The 20,335-nt window shown below is 48.0% G+C and overlaps 3 protein-coding genes across 4 annotated transcripts; 2 read left to right on the forward strand and 1 right to left on the reverse strand.

The window, feature by feature from the left end:
- The first annotated feature begins 706 nt into the window (after nt 1-706).
- Nucleotides 707-7,122, forward strand: LOC136467414 (OBERON-like protein). 2 transcript variants are annotated; one of them, XM_066466103.1, is made up of 3 exons: nt 707-912; nt 1,950-3,166; nt 6,285-7,122. In XM_066466103.1, the coding sequence occupies exons 2-3, from the start codon at nt 1,987-1,989 to the stop codon at nt 6,890-6,892; spliced, it is 1,788 nt and encodes a 595-aa protein (XP_066322200.1). In that variant the 5' UTR covers nt 707-912; nt 1,950-1,986; the 3' UTR covers nt 6,893-7,122. The 2 variants fall into 2 exon arrangements, with proteins under 2 accessions (XP_066322200.1, XP_066322201.1); XM_066466104.1 differs by lacking the exon at nt 707-912 and adding an exon at nt 1,001-1,851.
- A 1,265-nt stretch (nt 7,123-8,387) lies between these two features.
- Nucleotides 8,388-12,570, reverse strand: LOC136463938 (asparaginyl endopeptidase Rep2-like). Its single transcript, XM_066462911.1, has 3 exons — nt 12,174-12,570; nt 8,899-9,105; nt 8,388-8,808 (listed from the first exon to the last, which is right to left on the reverse strand). Exons 1-3 carry the CDS (start codon nt 12,402-12,404, stop codon nt 8,626-8,628), a joined length of 621 nt encoding a protein of 206 aa, XP_066319008.1. The 5' UTR covers nt 12,405-12,570; the 3' UTR covers nt 8,388-8,625.
- Nucleotides 12,571-12,964: 394 nt separating this feature from the next.
- LOC136467415 (hsp70-Hsp90 organizing protein-like) lies at nt 12,965-20,224 on the forward strand. The gene is made up of 7 exons (XM_066466105.1): nt 12,965-13,982; nt 16,323-16,611; nt 16,697-16,782; nt 19,254-19,477; nt 19,563-19,629; nt 19,722-19,781; nt 19,866-20,224. The coding sequence occupies exons 1-7, from the start codon at nt 13,083-13,085 to the stop codon at nt 19,977-19,979; spliced, it is 1,740 nt and encodes a 579-aa protein (XP_066322202.1). The 5' UTR covers nt 12,965-13,082; the 3' UTR covers nt 19,980-20,224.
- Nucleotides 20,225-20,335: the final 111 nt, after the last annotated feature.

The raw sequence follows: 20,335 nt of genomic DNA on the forward strand, positions 1-20,335 counted from the left end.
CACAAGCTCGAGCCCTTGCATCAGAGATCTTCTTGCTGGTCATTGTATGCTTACTCTGCCTTCAAATAATTTACAAGACTGCTTGGACTACTTGCTTGTGATCTTGAAGATGTCATAATTGGTTTCCAGATTGAGTGATTAACAAGGGAATTAAATTCAGGAATTCCTAGACATAGAAGTCAAATTTAGAGGGGCTGGTTATCTACAGCAAGGGCGCGGCCTTTGCCACGCCTGTCAGCCTGTTCGGGAGGCCGTAAACGATCATAGATTATTTACTGCTGGCTGGTTTGATGTGAGAGAAAAACACTGTTTCTGGCTGGAAATTTACAATCGTTTACGAGGGCAAACGAACAGGTCGAACGGTGCGCGCCGCTCGCACGGTCGCGCCCCTCCACGGCTCCACCTCGTGCTCGCCGCCGCCCCCGCCCCCGCCCCCGCCCCCGCCCCCGCCCGCCTTCCGGACTCCGGAGCAGCACGCGTCGCCCCTCTCCTTCCCTACCGCGAAATCGTTCCCTCCTGCGACTGCGAGCTCGTAGTATCTCCGTTCGGGCGAGTGTATTCGCAGACCCTTCTTCCCCACTCGCGCTCGGTGGGCCCTACCCGCCTCCACGCGTCTCCCACCGGTCAAACCGGTCGCCCGCACCGCTCACAGCCGGTGGCACGGTGCGCAGCTTGGCGTTCTGGCCTCTACCTTATCATTTCTGACCCACGCGGGTTCGTCTCGGTTGGACTCCCCCAACCCCCGTTCCTCGTGAGGATTTTTTATTTTGAAAAAAAGCACCACAGCGTGGTGGAGAGAAAATTTTGCTGGGACGGGACGCGACCTCGCCGTCCTCATCGGTCAAAGGCGGAGGCGGAGGCGCTCTACACCAGGTTCACGCCGCGCCGCCGATACGGCTCGCCAGCGCCGAGGTGAGTAGCTTGGCTAGCCGATTCTCGTGTAAAGGTACCCTGATGTGCGCGTAGGCGGAGCTTGGGGGCCGCTCGATTCAGTGGCGTCGCCTCACCCTCGGCTTCGTGTTCAGGGTTTGAGCTTTCTGTAGGAGGAGGACATGCGGCTGGGGTTGGTTGGTTGCTTTTGGTTGGATGGCTAGGTCTGATTCGCAAATCCCGCTACTGGTTTGTGCTCTAGGGGTTCCTTCGCGTAGGAAATCAAGCAGGGATGATCAGGGAGGGTATCCAATCGACCTCTGAGACTCTGATTGGTCTAATTTGATCCATAGTTAGCTTAGATCTAGTTAGTGTTTTAAGTCGTAGGCAGGACAGAGGCGGTTTCATTCCTTGATGATTTAGTTAGGAGCTTGATGAGTCTTATGCCTTCAATAGCTTAATTACTGCCTATTTGAAATAAGTCATGAAACCTATTGCTGTGAGGGTCTGAGCTTCCTGTAGGGCTTAGGTGGTGAGGCCATGTGGCTGGATTGGTTGGTTCCTTGTTTTAGAAGCCTTGTTGCTGTTTCCCTGTTAGCTTATTCCGGTACTTATTTGTGTTCTGTCTAGGCGTAGAGCTGTAAATGTCACGGGAGCACGGAGTATTGAAAGACGATCTGTGACCGGTTCAGTAGGAGGAAATTTGTTCCTAATTGTTGTGTAGCTTAGATCTTGTGTGGAGGTTTCCTTTTTAGCTGGGAGAAAGGATGTTTTTTTTTACTTGTTCCATGATGGTTTCATCAGCAAATTGTTGAGAACTATGCTAGCGAATTCCAACAATGGTTTGTGCTCTAGGTGTTCCGAGGATAAAATCAAGCAGGAATGATCAAGGGGGAGGGGATCCAGTTAATTTAGGAGAAATTTGGTTCATAGGTGTGACCTTAGATCTAGTTGGTCTTTTCAGTCTTCGCTGGGACAAAGGCGATTTCATTGTTTGACGATTTAGTCAGCAGCTTCATGAATCTTATCTATCAATCACCACCCCTATGAAAACTGATGGAACCTGTTGTTCCTTGTAGGTTAAGGTTGCAGGCTTGCAGCTTGGAATTGTGAAAGATGGGGACCTCTTCTGGCGCAAATTTCCACCAGCAACCTCCTCCTACCCAGGGGATGTTGCCTCCGAGGCATGGTCCGCGCCCCTCAGGGTTGCAGACCTCGCTCTCGCTGGCCTCTTCGGAGCAGGTTGGCTCGCCTGACGTGCAGGAGCCTGGTTCAAACTCAGACCCAGGACATGACTCCGCCACTGAGAGCGCCAGTTCCAAGGACACATGGCCTGCTGAGCCGAACCAGAGCAACGGTGGGGTAGCTGCCAGTGGTGTCGTGAGTAAGGCGGCAGAGAAGGAGAAGGAGGTGGCGAATGGTGTATCCAAGCTGCAGATTATCCGCGGACCCTCCTCCCGTGCGGGTGGGATGCTTCTGCGGGAGGTTGCACGGGAGAGGGTTGATCTGGTCGCAGAGAAGATGAAGGTGATGCCGGAGGAGCACCTGGAGGAGGTCAAGAATGAGCTCAGGTCGATTCTGGAGGGCACCGGAGGTTCTCACCACATCGAGGAGTTCTTGTACTTGCAGAAGCTTGTGCAGGACAGGGATGATTTGACACCATCCATGCTTTCAGTGGTGCACCATGTCCAGCTTGAGATCCTTGTTGCAATCAAGACTGGGATACAGGCCTTTCTGCACCCCAGCGTTACCATTCCACACAATCGCTTGGTGGAGGTCTTCTTGTACAAGAGGTGCCGGAACATTGCTTGCCAGAGTGCTCTCCCTGCTGAGGAATGCAGATGCAATGTGTGTGCTAGCAGGAATGGCTTTTGCAACCTGTGCATGTGTGTGATCTGCAACAAGTTTGATTTTGAGGTCAATACATGCCGTTGGATTGGTTGTGATTTCTGCTCTCACTGGACACATACAGATTGTGCAATTCACAATGGCCAGATAGGAATGGGACAATCAGTGAAAAGCAGCATTGGTCATGCTGAAATGCTTTTTAGGTGCCGGGCTTGCCAGAGAACCTCAGAGCTTCTTGGTTGGGTTAAGGATGTTTTCCAACAATGTGCTCCTGGTTGGGATAGGGATGCTTTGTTACGTGAGCTTGAGTTTGTTTGTAAGATATTCCGTTTAAGTGAGGATGCAAAAGGGAGAGTGTTGTTTAGGAAATGTCTAGATCTGATTGAAAGGCTGAGGAACGCTCCAGCTGATTCCATCAATCCTAGGGTGATACTACAAGCACTCCAAGGTCAGTCACTCACTCCGTCTATTTTCCCTGGCTGAAAGTCTATTTTTTTTTTCTCGAACTCGCGGGAGAGCTGCGTATCTTTGTATTAAGAAGAAAAGGGGGCAAGAGCCCTTACAACACACACCCACACTCCTAAGCTCTTAGAAAAACACACGCGCCTTTTACTAAGACAAACTATTTTCCCTTGCTGAAACATAAGTTTGCATTTGACTTGTTACCTGTTAGCTTCTTATTTCTAAGTCTGCTTAGTTACTGTTTCATGGCACCCTGTTGACTATGAAAATTGTTTACTCCTTCCGATCCCAAATATAAGTCCATTTATCTTTGTCCAAGGTCAAACTTTTTTTAGCTTTGGCCATCATTGACCAAGTAGTTATATAGATTGATAACATGAGGTTGATGTTACTGCATGTCTGCATTTATCATGAAACATACTTCCGTAATATATAACACTTTCTATTATTAGTCAAAGTGTAGAAATGGAGACCAAATTGATGTCCTAGTGGACTTATTTGGGATTGGAGATTATTTTTATTATCCAGCAAGTACTGCTAGATTCCAGTTGTTTATTTATTTGCTCTCCCTTGTATATCAAATAGTCAGATAACTTGATGATTTGGCACTTCTGGGATTGGGTATGAAGAAATGCCTTCAATTTCTTTTACTTCATTAAATCACTTTTTCTACTGCATTTTCCACCCACCTTTTTTTTGAAAGCTCATTTCCACCCATCTGAATTGACTCTTTACAACATAAAGTCTTTTTCCTGATATGGAAACGACAAATTTCACTTGCCTTTGCATTACAGACATTTTTTTTTCTATAGTGCAAATGCACTTGAAATTTGTCATTTTTGAACCTTTTGTTTTTTAAACTAGATCAAATTTGTGCGCATAAAATTTTGCACATATGTGCAAAATAGCTTCATCTATTGGTTTGCAAAGTTTTTTTGAAAGAACTTCTGGATTGGTTTTGTGTCTTCCTGACCCTGCTCTTTCCACTACCCTCTAGTCCCATCCATTCATTTGCTCTCCAGTATTGCTCCTGTTCCTAATCCTTAGTGGTGCCTCCCTGCATTTGTCAATACCCCTGTGCCATGGTCTCTGCTGACTCATCCAGTCCTTGTTGAGCCTTATGTTGTAGCATTCAGCAGTTCATCCTGCCCCATCCAGTCTCCCCCTTAACCCAGGCAGTGGAACAATGTCTGTCGACGAAATCTAGTCCGCAGTCTACCGAGGGGTATACCCACGGTAGTAGATGATTGGTGGAGGTGCGCGTAATAGGAACCGGATGGTGACACGGGCGCAGAGACAGCGATTTAGATAGGTTCAGGCCGTCTGATCGGAGATGTTGTAGATGTTGGCACGATCGGCGCAGGGTGATTCTGCACTGCCTCCACGATTTCCTCGACGCCGTTGGCGCTGATGACCCAGGTCATAGATCTAACCGTGAAGGTCTGGCCTAGCTCGAGAAGGATCATGGAGCTCGGGAAGCGGACCATCTGGCTCGCCATACCTGACGCGCCACTGTCGACGAAATCTAGTCGGCAGTCTATCGAGGGGTATACCCACAGTAGTAGATGATTGGTGGAGGTGCGCGTAATAGGAACCGGATGGTGATACGGGCACAGAGACAACGATTTAGACAGGTTCAGGCTGTCTGATCGACGTAATACCCTACGTCTGTGTCTTTGGTATTTTGTATTGATTATGAGATGCCTTGAGAGGGCCCTACCCGCCTTATATAGTCTGGAGGGTAGGGTTACAGGTCGGTTTAGGTTTAGATCTATTCGGCTATATGGTAAGTATTTACAAGGAATACGATATCTATCATATCCGAACAGATCTTTCTTTATCGCCAAGATGTCTTCTGATTGCCTTGCGGTGCACGCCGACCAGAGCCGAGCACCGTAGGCCTTGATCTTATGGGCTGGACCTCCCCTGGTGGTGCGGCTCATGTCCATTGCCGTGGGTACCTGAGGTTATACCCCCCACAGTGTCAATTCATTTTCACTGTGTTAACATGAAAAGATATTGAATTGGTATAAGAACAGGGAAAATAAATCAATCACTTCTTATTTGTTCCTGTTAGGACTTGTTTTTTATGTTGTGTTGCAAAGCTACTGATTCTTAGCAGTATGGAGAGATGCCTGTATATGATAAAGAATTAAATGCACCCGTGGCCCTCAAACTTGTAAGGGTGTGTCACTTGTTCCATGAATTTGAAAATGCATTTCTGCATCCCGAAACTTCTTAAATGATGCACCGCAGGTCCATGCCAACCACGTAGGCGTTCCATGCTGATGTGGCATGCCAGCGTGGCATGCTTTTTATATTTAACCCCTCCTCTTTCCTCTTCTTCTACTAATAGATCGTTGCTTCCTTCTTCTCTCGCACTGACCCTAGCACTGTGGACACCGTGGCTCCCCTCGCCTCGCTGCCGCTCGTCTGCGTGTCGCCGTTCTGCACCTAGCAACAACCAGAAGACGAGGTGCTGGCCGTTGGTGGGGTGGAACATCGGCACGCAGACGAGCAGCAGCCAGGTGAAGTGAGCCGTGTGGTGTCCATCGGGCTGGGTCGCGTGAGAGAAGAGGGAAGCAAGGATCCGTTCCTGAGATAAGAGGAAAGATGAGGATTTAAATGTAAAAAAACATGTCACATTGGTATGCCACATCATCATGGAACGCCTATGTGGCTGGTATGGACCTGTGATGCACCATTTAACAAGTTTAGGGACAAAAAATGCATTTTCAAAGTTCATGGATCTAAGTGACACACCCTTACAAGCTTTTCTGCTTTTGTTATGATGTCAAGGTATTGCTCATCCTGACTGAAGGTCAATAGCAATCAATTAGATATCCCCAACATAAACATAATGAGTATAAACCTTAGGCATGAAACTCTGTGTCTGGGTGATGTTCTTTTTTTTTATACGTTACGGTTAACATGACTTGTTTATCTGACCCTTTTTTGCAGCAGTTGTAGATACTACTTATATATTTTTTCTGTAGTAGCCTAAGCTTACAGAGAATTGATTGGTTGATGTTGTTGTGTTTTTTTTTTTTTTAGTTGTTGTTGTGAACGATTGGTTGATGTATTATGGACATATATTTACACAGAGCTTGAGATGGACTCCCCCAAGATCTCTGAAAATGAAGATGTTGGGCATCTGATCACACCACAGGAAGCCTGCAACCGCATAGCAGAGGTAGTCCAAGAGGCTGTGAGAAAGATGGAGCTCGTCGCTGAAGAAAAGATGCGACTTTACAAGAAGGCCTGTCTTGCCGTGGAGGCCTGCGACCGAGAGCTGGAGGAGAAGGTTAGGGAAGCCCAGGAGCTGAAGGCGGAGCGTCTGCGTAAGAAGCAGCAGGTGGAGGAGCTGGAGAGCATCGTGCGGCTGAAGCAGGCGGAAGCGGAGATGTTCCAGCTGAAGGCGAATGAGGCCCGGCAGGAGGCGGAGCGGCTGCAGAGCATTGCGCTCACCAAGTCCAAGACTGCCGAGCAGGACTATGCCAGCATGTACCTGAAGCGGCGGCTGGAGGAGGCGGAGGCAGAGAAGCAGTTCCTTTTCGAGAAGATCAAGCTGCAGGAGAACCAGAGGCCAGCTGTGGTTGTGGGCAGCAGCAGCGGCGCTGGAGGGGACTCTGCGCAGACGATGATGCTATCCAAGATTCAGGACCTGCTCAAGAACGTCCGCAGCATGCCAGCAAAGTCGGAGGGTCACTAGTCGGAATAAGAGCTACTGCTACTGCTTGAGATTTTCGGTAATTATGTGTGATCTACTGATTTATTCGAGTTGAGGTGTAACGAATTGTGTGGTGCTGTGACAAATTTGAATCCCTTTACGTTATTGTCGCTAGGCGTGTTGATGCTGTTGATGTACTGTTGTAGGCTTATGTACGTATTAACTCGGTTGTTGCAGGTGAGCATAGTGTGGTTCAAACAATGTTAAAGCTACATCGTTAGACATGAAACAACATAAGCCAACAGTTGTGGCTCTCTCTCTATGTATACACATGCGTGAGTTACTGAGCCCTAGACCAAACACATGTATGCTTGGTGAGTATGTATTGATCTTGACTGATGCGTAGACATCTTATTCTCTGATCTCTGTGCCCGTGATAGGTCGTCATGTAAGCACTGAAGCACATGTTACACCTGTTATCGGGCTGACACGATTGGGTTGAGGGACATGCGGATGCGGTGGGGAAATAAGGTGACTTGCAGCGTCACTCCTGCAAATGTGAAAGTGTGAAGCCTTTTCTTATTCCACCTTGGGCCGCGTTTAGTTGTGCCCGGAATTGGCGCCGCCGGATTTCCAGCGACACTATAGCACACTGTAGCATTTCGTTTTTGATTTCGTCAACATTTAGTACTCCATGCATATACCGCAAGTTTGATATGATGGGGAATCTTCTTTTTGCAGTGTCAAAGTTGGGAGTTGGGGGTGAACTATACATGGCCTTGTTCAAGCCTGAAACGAAGGAACGTGGTGATGACGACGCACATTAAATGGTCCATAAGGCCTGATTGTGAACCACTGGTCCTGATTGTGAACTACTGCTCCAAATCTACAATAACCTTTATTTCTGTATACCAAGCACTAGTGCAAGGACTGGGTTGCAGTCCCGATTGAAAAACCCACTCTAGTCTGGGACTGCCAATCCGGGACTAAAGGCCCGCTCTTTAGTCTCGGGCCTAGTAACCGGGATTGAATGGGGACCATTTAGCCCCGGTTACTTATACCAACCAGGACTAAATGAGCCTCCAGACCGGACACCTCCAGTCCTGGTTGGTATAACCAACCGGGACTAAATATCATTTTTTTTCTTTTGCATTTTCTTTCTATTCAATTTGTTTTCATTTCAAATAGTTTTCGTACATGTATTATAGGCTATACTATTGTAAGTCATCCGATCCATAAATAAGAACGAAACTAATCAAGAGCTTATATATTACAATAATTTAAAATAAGTCATTACAAAGTAAATGTCCAACTTAAAATATTCTATACTAGATGTCCAAGTACACCCCAAAATTCATGCAAACATAAGTAGCTAGAAATGCCTTTGACTTTATCGTTATAAAATGTTTTGATATTTTGGATACATCATTTTCACTATATATCTAGTCTAGATATAGTGTATTAGTGTATATCTAAATGCATAGTAATTTAAAATGGAGGAAGTACAGTCTGCTACAACGGATTGTCTTGCAAGTTGCAAGCAACTAAAGCAACTTTCGTCTACTTATGACCTGGCGAAATATACAAAGTGAAAAACACACGATCAATATATACACAACTGTACGTACATTACAGAGGCACAAAGGTCAACTTTTACAGTACTTCACAGATAAGACTAGCCCTACATACACATCCATATATAAAGTTGGGCCAGAGCAGGACTAAGCAAGCAGTAATAGTCCTCTAAGCATTGCTCCCCCAGAATCTTCAGAAGATCAAGCGCTGTAGCCCTGAACCAACGGGCTCCATCTCGCCGAGTTGTAGCTGCCACAAGCACTGATGCTCGCTTGCTTCATCGAAGCGCCAGGCGTGCCACTGTTGCATATATTTGCGAACGCCCTCATATGCTTCATACCGTACTGAGTGAGTGATCCGCAATGGGATTCGAAGATCCGTACCTGAAGAGGCTCACCAGAATGAGTCAATTCAACAGACAATGGCAGCCTAGCAAGCTCTCAAAAAAGAAGGATGCATCAAGTCTAACTAACCATTTGCTTCAAGCAATCCCAATCATCAACGAGTGGCTGGCCGGGAGGTCTAACGGCTTGAAGCGTGGAAGGCCCTTTCTCAATCCCGAAGAGAAGCTTTCCGATGAAACCGATGCTGCTGTCCAGATGCTTCCTGTGCCTCACTGTTCCAGTGATCTCCCTCAGAACTTCCTGCTTCTCTTCAGACTTTCCATGTAAAAGCTCATACTGAAACCAAACAAGAGAACTGTAAGCAGCCTCGAAGAAAATAAAATGCATGTCTTTTTGAATGCAATGGCAGGATTTCAATTAAGAAGAAAGCAAATAGAGTTAATTATCGGAGTGTCAAAGGGGCACATGACATACTCCCCCAGCCTGCCAAGAGAGTGATAGAGAGCCCAAGAGCCAAAAGAAGAAGGTGGCATCGGTGTGAGCGCAAGAAGCTGACACGTGAGATGCACTAGTCACCGCAAGCAAGCTCCTCCAAAGCCTATTGTAGTGCTGGGGAGCTCATGCCAGAGGAGGGTCAGACATGGCAGCACCGGCAAGCGCAGAAGCTGGCCAACAGTCAGAAGTCACGAGTGCCCCATTAGATTTTTTTTTTAATTTTTAACACTTTTTAAACTATTTTTAATTTTAACACTGTTTTTTTCTTCAAAAGTAACACTTTTGGACGCGCTTGTTTGCATGGCGCGGCAAATTCACGCTGTCGCGCCATGCAAGGTGGCGCGGCATGGGGCGGTCAACGGCCGCGGCGACCGCTGACGTGGCAGGTCTGACGCGTCACCCATCACGGCGCGGCGGGCCTGCCGCGCTACGCATCACGGCGTGGCAGACCCCTTGTACAGCAGTTCTGTGGCAGAAGACCACCTAGGACGAGGATGCTAAGAGAGCAAAGTAAAAATTTCTACGTTTCCAAACATTTACCATTTTGACATCAGCACATGCAAGTCTTTGGTTGGTCTCTTATATCACAAATATATGTTATGGTCTAAGTCTGTCGTTGATCTACATATTCTGCAAATTAGTTTGCTATTTAAATGGAGGGTGTAGTACATAACTTTTATGATACGTATTCTTTGTCTAATTTAATGTTTATTTTTGTTCCCTCAGCTCTCATGTAACTGTCCTTAAAAAATTTCAGAAAAATATCCGGTGTCAGTTCAGTCAGGATAACAGAAAACTTCGGGGCGCCTTTATCGTGCATCAATTTTTTTATTTTCCTCAAACTTGATGCTGCACTTGTAACTGACTATCCTATTCAATGCAGGCATGGAATCATGTGGACGTAGGACTGACTGCTCTATACGTCTGGTAAGAAACCGAGGTAGTTAGAGGGAACCCAAAACGGCGGTACAGGCAGTACACGGACACGCTAGACGTCCTGACATAGCACCAGGTAACGACCACTTAGATACTGCTAGTCGGTGTTGTTGCTTTTTTATTATTACCAAAACCTAACTGTAGTTACCTAACTTTCAGGTGAATAGCTAGAGGGGTAACTGAGTCCTCGCACTGAGGAAGAGTCGGACGAGTGGCTTTTCAACGGGCCACTAATTTTCTTCCACGTGGTCGAGATGCACTACCCTATAAAGGTGTATAGGTAGTTCGGAAGATTGCAGCCATGCCCACCGCCGCTGTACACAACAGAAAGTTGCACGGGTGCGACGACTATAACATAATAATTTAGCAGTCATGTGCATACATACAACCACTAACTTATGTTAAACTTGTAGGTACGATCGAAGGAACATGTACAAGGAGAAGAATTGGGCCGTGACGCACGCGGGGTACATCCACGACTGGAAAATAGGCAAAGGGTCCTGATCACCGAGAAACCGTCGCACGACCAACGCAACTTCGACCGCTACCTCCAATGGTTGCATAGGAGTACCCACACATATATGCAGGCCCCCTACACTAACAAGCCAATTGATGAGGATGAAGATGAGGATGACATCGCTAATACATACGACGAGGCGACAAGGATGGGGGCACAACTTCAGAGAGCCCCGCTACAGAGATACGTAGTAAGAAATTTGAATTTCAATACAACTGCATGTCAGCGTTCCTATGAATTGTAGTGATACGAACTTACCTCGATTGTGTATGCGGGGAACACAATTGACAAGTCTGTCCAACGAAGCAGCCGTGCGACTTCACGAGACCAGAGGGGAGCTGCACGACATTCTACACGTCTTCGTCGAAACCGAACCGAAAAACCGAACTACCGACTTTTCGGTTCGGTTTCGGTTCGGTGTTCGGTTTTCGGTGAAAAAACGCCCAGGGTGACTGACACCGTCTGCCGTGTCAGCGGGGCAGACTCAAAGGAAAAGGAAGACACGGCACCTTCAAAGGACCATCTTTGCCTCTGGTTTTTCTTCTTTCTCCCATCCGTAATTCCTGCTCCCCCTTGATTTATAAAAGGGAGGGCATGGCACCCCACTAAGGGGACGGATCGATTCAACACACCACACATCACATAACACACAGCTGAGCAGCAACCAAACTCTCAACATCCTTTCAACATTTTCATCAGAGACTTGGGACCTGTTCCTCTCTCGACCGTTTATACCCCTACTATGAACCTTTCAGTGTTAATAACACGAGCAGCAGCAGCAAACTGGATGTAGGGACATTCTGCCCGAACCAGTATAAACCTTGTGTCTTTTAGCACGCCATCCGGACCCAACGTGCAACAAATACAAATTTACTCGTTGGTGTTTACTCAAAACACCGACACAGCTGTTGTCTAATGTTCTTGCCAACTTACGCAACTATTTAGACGTGGCAAAATTTGGTACCAATCCATCCTCTGCGTAGAAACTTAGAAGCAAAACATGCGAAATTCCAAATCTTTCACGTTCCTGAATTATATTGTTGCTTAAACATTTTCCTTCCCTGAAAACGACCACTTGAAAAAACTACAACATCCTAAGAAGCCTCAGAACTTTATTTGTCACTACTAGCTGCACTCCCACTAGATCCTTAAACCCGTGGAAGCCCCTAGGCCGAGCAGTTCTTCCCTGAACTTTAGCTGCACCCACAACTAAATTGAGTTAAGATGTAGACAAGACTCGAAATGTTAAAATCCGAGCATCCTATGGCATAGATCCCCAAAACTTTAAACTTGATACGCAAAAGTGCAACTCCACGGTTCGACGATACTAATTTCTGAACCACGATAACGGATGACCTGACGAAGCAATATCGCAACAACAGTACAACACCACGCTACTCTCGCTAACAATCGAATTCGGACGCATCCAAGTCGCTGCACTAAGTATCGCGCTCACCTGGTGCCTGTAGTTGCCGTAGCCTGAGGACCCGGCAACGAGCACTGCCCACCTCGTCCCGACGGCGTCATCCTCCTCCCCCTCAAATCCCTCGCCGCTGTGCGAGTGCGACCCTGCAGGCTCCTTCTCCCCAGGCATCCGAATCACCGGGTCCCACTTCCCCTTCTCCGCGCCGGCCGCGGCGGCGGCGAGTACCAACACGAGCAGCACGAGGCACCAACGCGCAGCCATCGCCTCTGGCGTATGGCGCTACTAGAGTCCAGCGGCGGGAGGGTAGGAATGTAGCGTGAGAGCAGCGCAGGGTCGGGGTGGAGAGAAGAAGTAGGCGCCGCGGCCGCGCGCATGCCGCCATGCATGGCACGGCGCCCTGGATCGCGGACGCGTGGGCGTGAGCTGGTGCGGCGGCTCCGTCGGCTTGTGCGGCCGTGTGGAGGTGCTGGAGCCGCTTCCATGCTTTGACGTCAGCGGGTAGCGGAGTGGTGCGGCCGGGTTGGGCTGGATTCTGGAGATTAGCGGCCGTAGCCCAACTTTGTCGGCCCAGCAACTTAGCACACTGTAGTAAATGGGCTAAATTAGCGGACCAAACGTTTGTAAGAATTGGAAACGGGCCCATTTATAGGCGTAAGAAGATGGAAATAGACACAGTGGCAGGCCGTGATCCATCGGGTCGTCCCTTCCGTTGCCTGCCGTGATCCTGATCGGCTACTCCGTGGAGGAACCTTCCAGAACTCGTGAGAACTGGGATCCAACGCAGCTGGGCTCCTCCCGGTTTTATAAAAAAATCTCAACAGGTTTTCGTCTTAATCCCCACAAACCCCTAGACTTTTCTGCTCGCATCCTCGTCCGGCCCTCCCAGCCGCCAAGCCTTCCAGAACCTTCGAGAGCTCGATCCGATCGGAGCCCCCCGCCATGGCCGACGAGGCGAAGGCGAAGGGTAATGCGGCGTTCTTGGCCGGTCGCTTCGAGGAGGCGGCGCGGCACTTCACGGACGCCATCGCGCTCGCCCCGGGCAACCACATCCTCTACTCCAACCGGTCGGCGGCGCTCGCCTCGCTCCACCGCTACTCCGACGCGCTCGCCGACGCGCAGAAGACCGTCGAGCTCAAGCCCGACTGGGCCAAGGGCTACTCCCGCCTCGGCGCGGCGCACCTCGGCCTCGGCGACGCCGCCAGCGCCGTCGCCGCCTACGAGAAGGGCCTCGCGCTCGAGCCCAGCAACGACGGCCTCAAGGCGGGGCTCGAGGACGCCAAGAAGGCCGCCGCCCCCCCACCGCGCCGCGGGCCGTCCGGCCCCGACGGCATCGGCCAGATGTTCCAGGGCCCCGAGCTGTGGAGCAAGATCGCGTCCGACCCCAACACGCGCGCCTACCTTAGCGAGCCCGATTTTATGCAGATGCTGCGCGAAGTGCAGAGGAACCCCAGCAGCATCAGTACGTACCTCTCCGACCCCCGCATGATGCAGGTGCTCAGCCTCATGCTTAACGTCAAGATCCAGAGACCCGAGGCCTCCGAGTCGTCGCAGTCTACGCCGCCGCCGCAGCAGCAGCAACAGCAGACGCCGCCTCCTGAGACGAAGGCGAGGGAGGTGGAGCCCGAGCCCGAGCCAGAGCCGATGGATTTGACTGATGAGGAGAAGGAGCGCAAGGAGAGGAAAGCTGCTGCTCAGAAAGAGAAGGAGTTAGGTAACGCAGCTTACAAGAAGAAGGACTTCGAGACGGCAATCCAGCATTACACCAAAGCTTTGGAACTTGACGACGAGGATATTTCCTATCTGACTAACCGAACAGCAGTCTACATTGAGATGGGAAAGGTGAGGCTATTCTATTTCGCTGGTTTCATCCAGTGAGCTCTCACATTGTTTGATTGTTGATGTTCATTTGATTTGGTTTATGCAATGCGCAAATCAGGCTACTCTATTTCGCTGGTTTCATCCAGTGAGCTCTCACATTGTTTGATTGTTGATGTCCATTTTATTTGGTTTATGCAATGCGCCGCAAATCATTAGTAGACTAAACTGAGATTTACAGGAGTTAAGTGCATGACTTGATACTATTGAGTAGCCATTATGAGGATTTGTATTACTTGTTTGTCACACACGTATGCTAATAGTGAAAAATGCTTAGTTGAGAAGATGTTGTATTCTTGCATAGTGCTTAGTCTAGGAGTAAAGAGTACAATATACTCCCTCCATCCATTTATCGGACTCGTTTAACCAAAAAAAAAATTCTCCAAGAGTCGGAGTCGTTTAAGCCAGGGACCTCGTCCCTAGGTGTTCGCGCTCTTTGTACGAGACGCGGCCTCCTCGTACGAGACGCGACAATTGATGCGGCGCCGTCTCCCGTTGCTTCAAGTGCCCCCGCTCCATTCCCTTCCGTTAGCGTTCATCAATAAGTACCAGCACACTACGCAGCCGCGCCACCGAGTCTCGCCACCGCACCACGCAGCGAAGTGCCCAGCACACTACGCAGCCGTGCCGCCAAGTCGCAGCCTCACCACACCGCCGCGCGCGCCGCCGAGTCTCTCCACGCCAACACCACGCCACGCTGCTGCATGCCATGGATCGCCATGACCACGACGATGAGGTCCAGTACGTGCGTGGTGTCAACTGGGCGCCAAATTTTACCGACGAAGATGAAGACCCCGTGGCCGAGAGCGAGGTGCAGTACGTGCGTGGTGTCAACTGGGCACCAAATTCTACCGACGAAGATGAAGACCCCATGGCCGAGAGCGAAATGCTGTTCGTGATGGATACTTATGCAGGTGAGACTGAGGTGCCGGACTCCCAGATGGACATCGCCGAAGTCGACGACCCTGACGCCGAGGTGGACATTGCCGAAGTCGACGAACCTGACACCGTGCATGCCCTACAATCGTTTGCTTCCAAGTTTCAGTCAGACAAGGTCAAACATGAAGGCTGCAGTTTGATGCTCCCTGTGTTGTTTCCTCGTTTGTATGGAGACCATGACGAGGACGTCAATGGTGCTGCAGTATCCCTGCTTTGGATTAGTCGTGGATACTCCAATGTTAGTAATGGATTGCCAAGGATTCCAGATGAAGGTCTGGATGCTGAGGAGATTAAAGAAGCTAAGATGCCCATGAAGAAGAAGACTGAAGAAGTTAAGATGTCCATGTTTAAGATTATTTTTCCGTTCATGTATGACAACTAGTAGAAGGGCGGGCCTGGTGCAAGCGATAGAGTCTTACCGCCTGTGACCGGAAGGTCCCGAGTTCGAGTCGCGGTCTCCTCGCAGTGCACAGGCGAGGGTAAGGCTTGCCACTGACACCCTTCCCCAGACCCCGCACAGAGCGGGAGCTCTCTGCACTGACTACGCCCTTTATGTATGACAACTAGTACTACTAGGAAGTTAGAGTTAATGAAAATTTTAGCAGTACTGTTAGTCATGTTGAAGATGCATTACATTTGCAAAAACAAGGGATGCAGTACTGTTAGCAGTACTGTAAGTTTTTTTAGCTAATGGATGAAAATTTTCATGTTCAAGATGAATTGCATTTGAAAAACAAGGGATAATATTGTTGCTAATGGATGATAACTTTCATGTTGAAGATGCATTATATTTGCAAAAAAAAGGGATGATAATTGTTGCCGGACTAAGCACAGTACTGCTAGTTTTTTCGAAATTTTGAAGGAAGCGCGGCTAATTTTGGAGGGAGCGCGGCTAATTTTGGGGATGATCTCGGCAAATTTTTCATTTGGGCGGACTCAAGGATGACGGCGGCAAATAAGGAGATGATCTCGGCATTTGGACGTGGCAAAACGGAAAAAGGAAGGGCCGCGGATGGCAAGCACGCGATGCTGGCTGCAGACGCGCGCGATTCTGGCGCGGATGCGCGGTAACGCCGTTTTGAGTGGTGTTAGCGGAGGGATTACTCGGAAACTCAACAGCCCACGGTGCATTTAGTACAAAGCCGCGATTAAATGATAATCGGCGCTCCTTCAACCCTCCCTTGGTCATCGCGCAAGAGACTAAAGCGAGTCCGATAAATGGACGGAGGGAGCATTACACGATTTAACTGTGCCTTATGCCCGAAATATCACATATTCTTTTTTGCTAGATAGTCTATAGCCCTATTTTACTTCTGGTAGCCAAAGTTGTCGCTGTAATGCATTAATATTATCTTTTACCTGCAGTACGATGAATGCATCAAGGACTGCGATAAGGCTGTGGAGAGGGGGAGAGAGCTCCGTGCTGATTTCAAGATGATTTCAAGGGCACTGACAAGAAAAGGAACAGCTCTGGTCAAACTTGCTAAGACCTCTAAGGATTTTGATATTGCCATCGAGACCTTCCAGAAGGCTCTAACTGAGCATCGTAACCCAGACACTCTTAAAAAGTTAAATGAGGCTGAGAGAGCAAAGAAAGAGTTGGAGCAACAAGAGTACTATGATCCAAAATTAGCAGATGAGGAGAGAGAGAAAGGTATGTAAGTTTTATAATGTCATCTCTAGGACAGGTGATGGTTGTTCCTCTCCTATAGTTTTGTAATTTGTCTTATGATTTGTAGGTAACGAGTTCTTCAAGGAGCAAAAATACCCAGAAGCAATAAAACACTACACAGAGTCTCTCAGGAGAAACCCGAAGGATCCTAGGGTAATTCTTCTACCTCTGTTTCACAGTCTACCTTTGTTAGAGTATAACATATGAAATATTTGGGAAACTTGGTCATTGATATTCAGTTACATGACTTGTTTGTGTAATACAAGTACAGACTATATATCCTTTACCAAATGGAAAATAAGATTAAATCATTCATTTTTTTTCCACATCCTTATATGGCTTGTCATGTCTGTGTTTTCGTGGGGTGGTGGGTAGCTAAAGGGCAGGATTTGTGCTGATGCTGAGTGGTTCGCCTAGTGCCTTGGTTTGCATAGTAGAGAATGCGATAGGGTAGAATGTCTGAGATAAGAATGGTCACTAGAAGATAAGAGATGCATTTCTTGGTTGACTTGAAAAGGATTCTTGCTCTTATATGAAGCTACTTAACTCAGCATTTGGTCTTCAACATGGAAAATGCAATTGATTTCTGTTGTCTCTCTTCTAAATTGTAACTATACGCTTTTTCTTCTTTGTTGAACATTCGCTTTGCTGATAAACTATGATTTGACTCCTGACTCCTTGATTCAACATTTCAACCTGAACCATCCACTGTTGGTTGCTGGTTAGACACAAATGGTGTTTGCTGCAATAACTAGATGGTATTGCACCTAATTTGAAAATTAGGTGGTGTTTGGCAACTGGTTTATGAAGGGTGGGAAGGGAAATGATGGATAGGTTAGATTTATTCCACTGTTCGGATTATGGTTATGGGAAAAGATATTGGTTTGGGATAGGGATATGTGCTCCTCATATCTCATTGTTTCTATCCCACCATGAGGGCTGGGTTGTGAGGGTGAAATTGGGTTATGATTTGTAAAATTGACCCAAAAAATACCTTTAGGTGGCGTTTGGAAAGTGTGGGAAAGGGATGTACTGTAGAACTGGGAAAGGGAAATTGGAAGGTTATCTCGTCCCAACCAGGAGGGTGGGTTAGGCTGGGAAACGACGCCGGCGAAGCGGTGGTAGGCTGAGAACCGCGACGGCGTGAAGGAAGATATTCCTGTGTGTGGCGCCTGCATCAGATCCGCCGCTCGCCTTGCACACCGTTGATCCACAGCTCGCCTCGCACCCATCCAGCCGCCGCTTGCCACGCACCCGTCCAGCCGCCGCTCGCCCCGCACGGACGCCGCTCGCCTCGCACGCCGACCAGCGGCCCCTCGCCTTGCACGGCTGCTGCGAAGCCTCGCACGCTGGTTTGCTCCTGGGCGAGAGGGATGGCGACGCAGGAGCAGGAACAAGCCAGGCCACGGCGCTATCATTCGCATGCTGGATGCCTGGAATCTGGATGTGTATCTTCACGGAGATTGAAGGCCGAGCACCATCGAGTTGCTATTTTTTTATTAGCAAAGTAGCGAGTGGGTCCCACATTGTGCTGCTATCCCAAACCAAGTTGCCAAACAAGGGAATAGGAGATATGGATCTCATAACCAGGCCATAACCCAATCCACCATAACCCACCTATTTCCCTATCCCTTGCCCAAATTGTATCCAAACGCCACCTTATGGAAAAGGATATGATGCTTTTGTCATTTCCCCTCTATTTCCCCAACCCATACCCATAGGTAGGTGCCAAACAAGGGAATGGGAAATGATGTTGATTTCACAAACCAAAATCCACACCTCATAAGCCACACTCATATCCCTTTTCCATTCCAACTTAATATCCAAAAACACCGGTCGCATCACATGAACTCTACAAATTGAGGTAATTCCCTTTCTGTTTATTCTAGGTTACTTTGAATTACTTGGTTGTTGTAACAATGATGGGTGTGCAACCTCCAACAATGCCAATTGCCAACTCAGCTCAGCTAGCTCATACAATTCATATTGTCATTTTCCCGTATGTGGAGGGAGAAGGGCTCTTTGTGATGAGCTAGCCTCTTTTGAACGGCTCTTGATGGTTAGTTGGTCATCACTTACGGGCCTGCTTGGATGCCTTGCCCCAATCTTGCCGGCGGAGGCAAGCCGAATCGGCTCAGCCGCTCGAGCAAGGAAAAGCTGCAAATCCCTTAGCTTCCTTGCTGGTCAAGGCTAGGCTAGTGCTTGCCTGAGAACCACGCATGCCGTACAGAACCACATTAGCTTTGAGCAATGTGTAAAAGCTAGATCATTGGAGAATTGTTATTGATGTAGCTTTGAGCAATGTGTAAAAGCTAGATCAAGGCCTAATCTTTTAAGCTAGCTCTTATTGAGGTGGGTGTGACTAGGCCTTAGAGCTAGCTGGTAGCTCTAACTTGTTGGAGCTTGTTATTGATGTCTTGTGTGCTCGTGTATTTTGCTATTTAATTGATTCTGAGTTAAGCAAATATTACCTGATCTATGTAATAATTTAATCCATAATATGTTTCTTTCTGCTGTTATATATTGAGCTTCTTAATGTTGTTGCACTTTGTAGCCGTGTCTGTATAAGCTTACATGTTTTACTTGCAGCCTGTAATTGATCTTCAAATGTTATTTGTCTACAGGTTTACAGCAATAGGGCTGCCTCCTACACCAAGTTAGGAGCCATGCCTGAAGGTCTTAAAGACGCGGAGAAGTGTCTTGAACTAGACCCCACCTTCACCAAAGGGTATACAAGGAAAGGTGCAATTCAATTCTTCATGAAAGAATATGACAAGGCCATGGAAACCTACCAGGCTGGCTTGAAGCATGACCCAAATAACCAGGAACTGCTTGATGGTGTTAGGAGGTATCAAAGCTTATGCAATACCAGTAATCTGATTGCTCAGTGTATGTTGCATAAACAGCATGCTAACCTTTTTTTGGTAATGCAGGTGTATTGAGCAGATCAACAAGGCCAACAGAGGTGAAATAAGTCAGGACGAATTGCAAGAAAGACAGGTAACCATATTGTAGTATGTTTCTGTTTTCGTTGGTATTTGCAGCTTCAAAAGTTCAGATTCAGTTAACTGTTCTTCATGCTGTTTTTGCAGAACAAAGCTATGCAAGACCCAGAGATCCAGAACATTCTTACCGACCCTATCATGCGACAGGTACCATAGAGTCCCTGAACTCGAGGGTATCTTGTGTCAAAACTTACTATACCGGCCTGCTAATGATGTTGTCATGTTCCGCAGGTGCTAAATGATTTCCAGGAGAACCCAAGGGCAGCCCAGGAGCACCTGAAGAACCCCGGAGTTATGCAGAAGATTCAGAAGCTTGTAAGCGCTGGGATAGTCCAAATGAGATGATCAAGCATACCGCTTGTTCGGCCCTTGTGCTTGGCTTTGTTAGTTCACGTGCCCCATGGTCATATATATCCGTTAACAAGCAGCAAGGGCAGAAGAATGAACATGTTGGGGGGCTAATCTTTTTTCCAATTGAATTGTAAGTGCAGTTGACATTGGATTATTCATGTTTGTGGCACTGAGTCTGAGTATAGGCTTGATTTCTTGAAATGATGCGCAAGCCACTTACTTATCCGCGGATTTCCTGCTTTGATGGCATGTGCCCTTTACAACTGCTAGTCTGTGTGATCTGATTGAGGTTTGATGATGACTAGGCTAATGGTACTACCTACCTCCAATGAAACTGGTGTATCAACGCC

This window comes from Miscanthus floridulus, chromosome 7 (genome assembly GCF_019320115.1).
Source record: "Miscanthus floridulus cultivar M001 chromosome 7, ASM1932011v1, whole genome shotgun sequence".
NCBI lineage: Eukaryota > Viridiplantae > Streptophyta > Magnoliopsida > Poales > Poaceae > Miscanthus > Miscanthus floridulus.

Bases quoted from the DNA above. Each gene is read 5' to 3' on its own strand.
- LOC136467414 (XM_066466103.1), top strand. From the start codon at position 1,987: ATGGGGACCTCTTCTGGCGCAAATTTCCACCAGCAACCTCCTCCTACC. The intron at 3,167-6,284 runs GTCAGTCACTCA...ATATTTACACAG, and splicing joins GATACTACAAGCACTCCAAG to AGCTTGAGATGGACTCCCCC.
- LOC136467415 (XM_066466105.1), top strand. From the start codon at position 13,083: ATGGCCGACGAGGCGAAGGCGAAGGGTAATGCGGCGTTCTTGGCCGGT. The intron at 16,783-19,253 runs GTAATTCTTCTA...ATTTGTCTACAG, and splicing joins GAAACCCGAAGGATCCTAGG to GTTTACAGCAATAGGGCTGC. The intron at 19,630-19,721 runs GTAACCATATTG...CTGTTTTTGCAG, and splicing joins ACGAATTGCAAGAAAGACAG to AACAAAGCTATGCAAGACCC.
- LOC136463938 (XM_066462911.1), bottom strand. From the start codon at position 12,404: ATGGCTGCGCGTTGGTGCCTCGTGCTGCTCGTGTTGGTACTCGCCGCC. The intron at 9,106-12,173 runs GTGAGCGCGATA...GTTTGGTTTCAG, and splicing joins ACGGCAACTACAGGCACCAG to TATGAGCTTTTACATGGAAA. The intron at 8,809-8,898 runs GTTAGTTAGACT...GAGCCTCTTCAG, and splicing joins GGGATTGCTTGAAGCAAATG to GTACGGATCTTCGAATCCCA.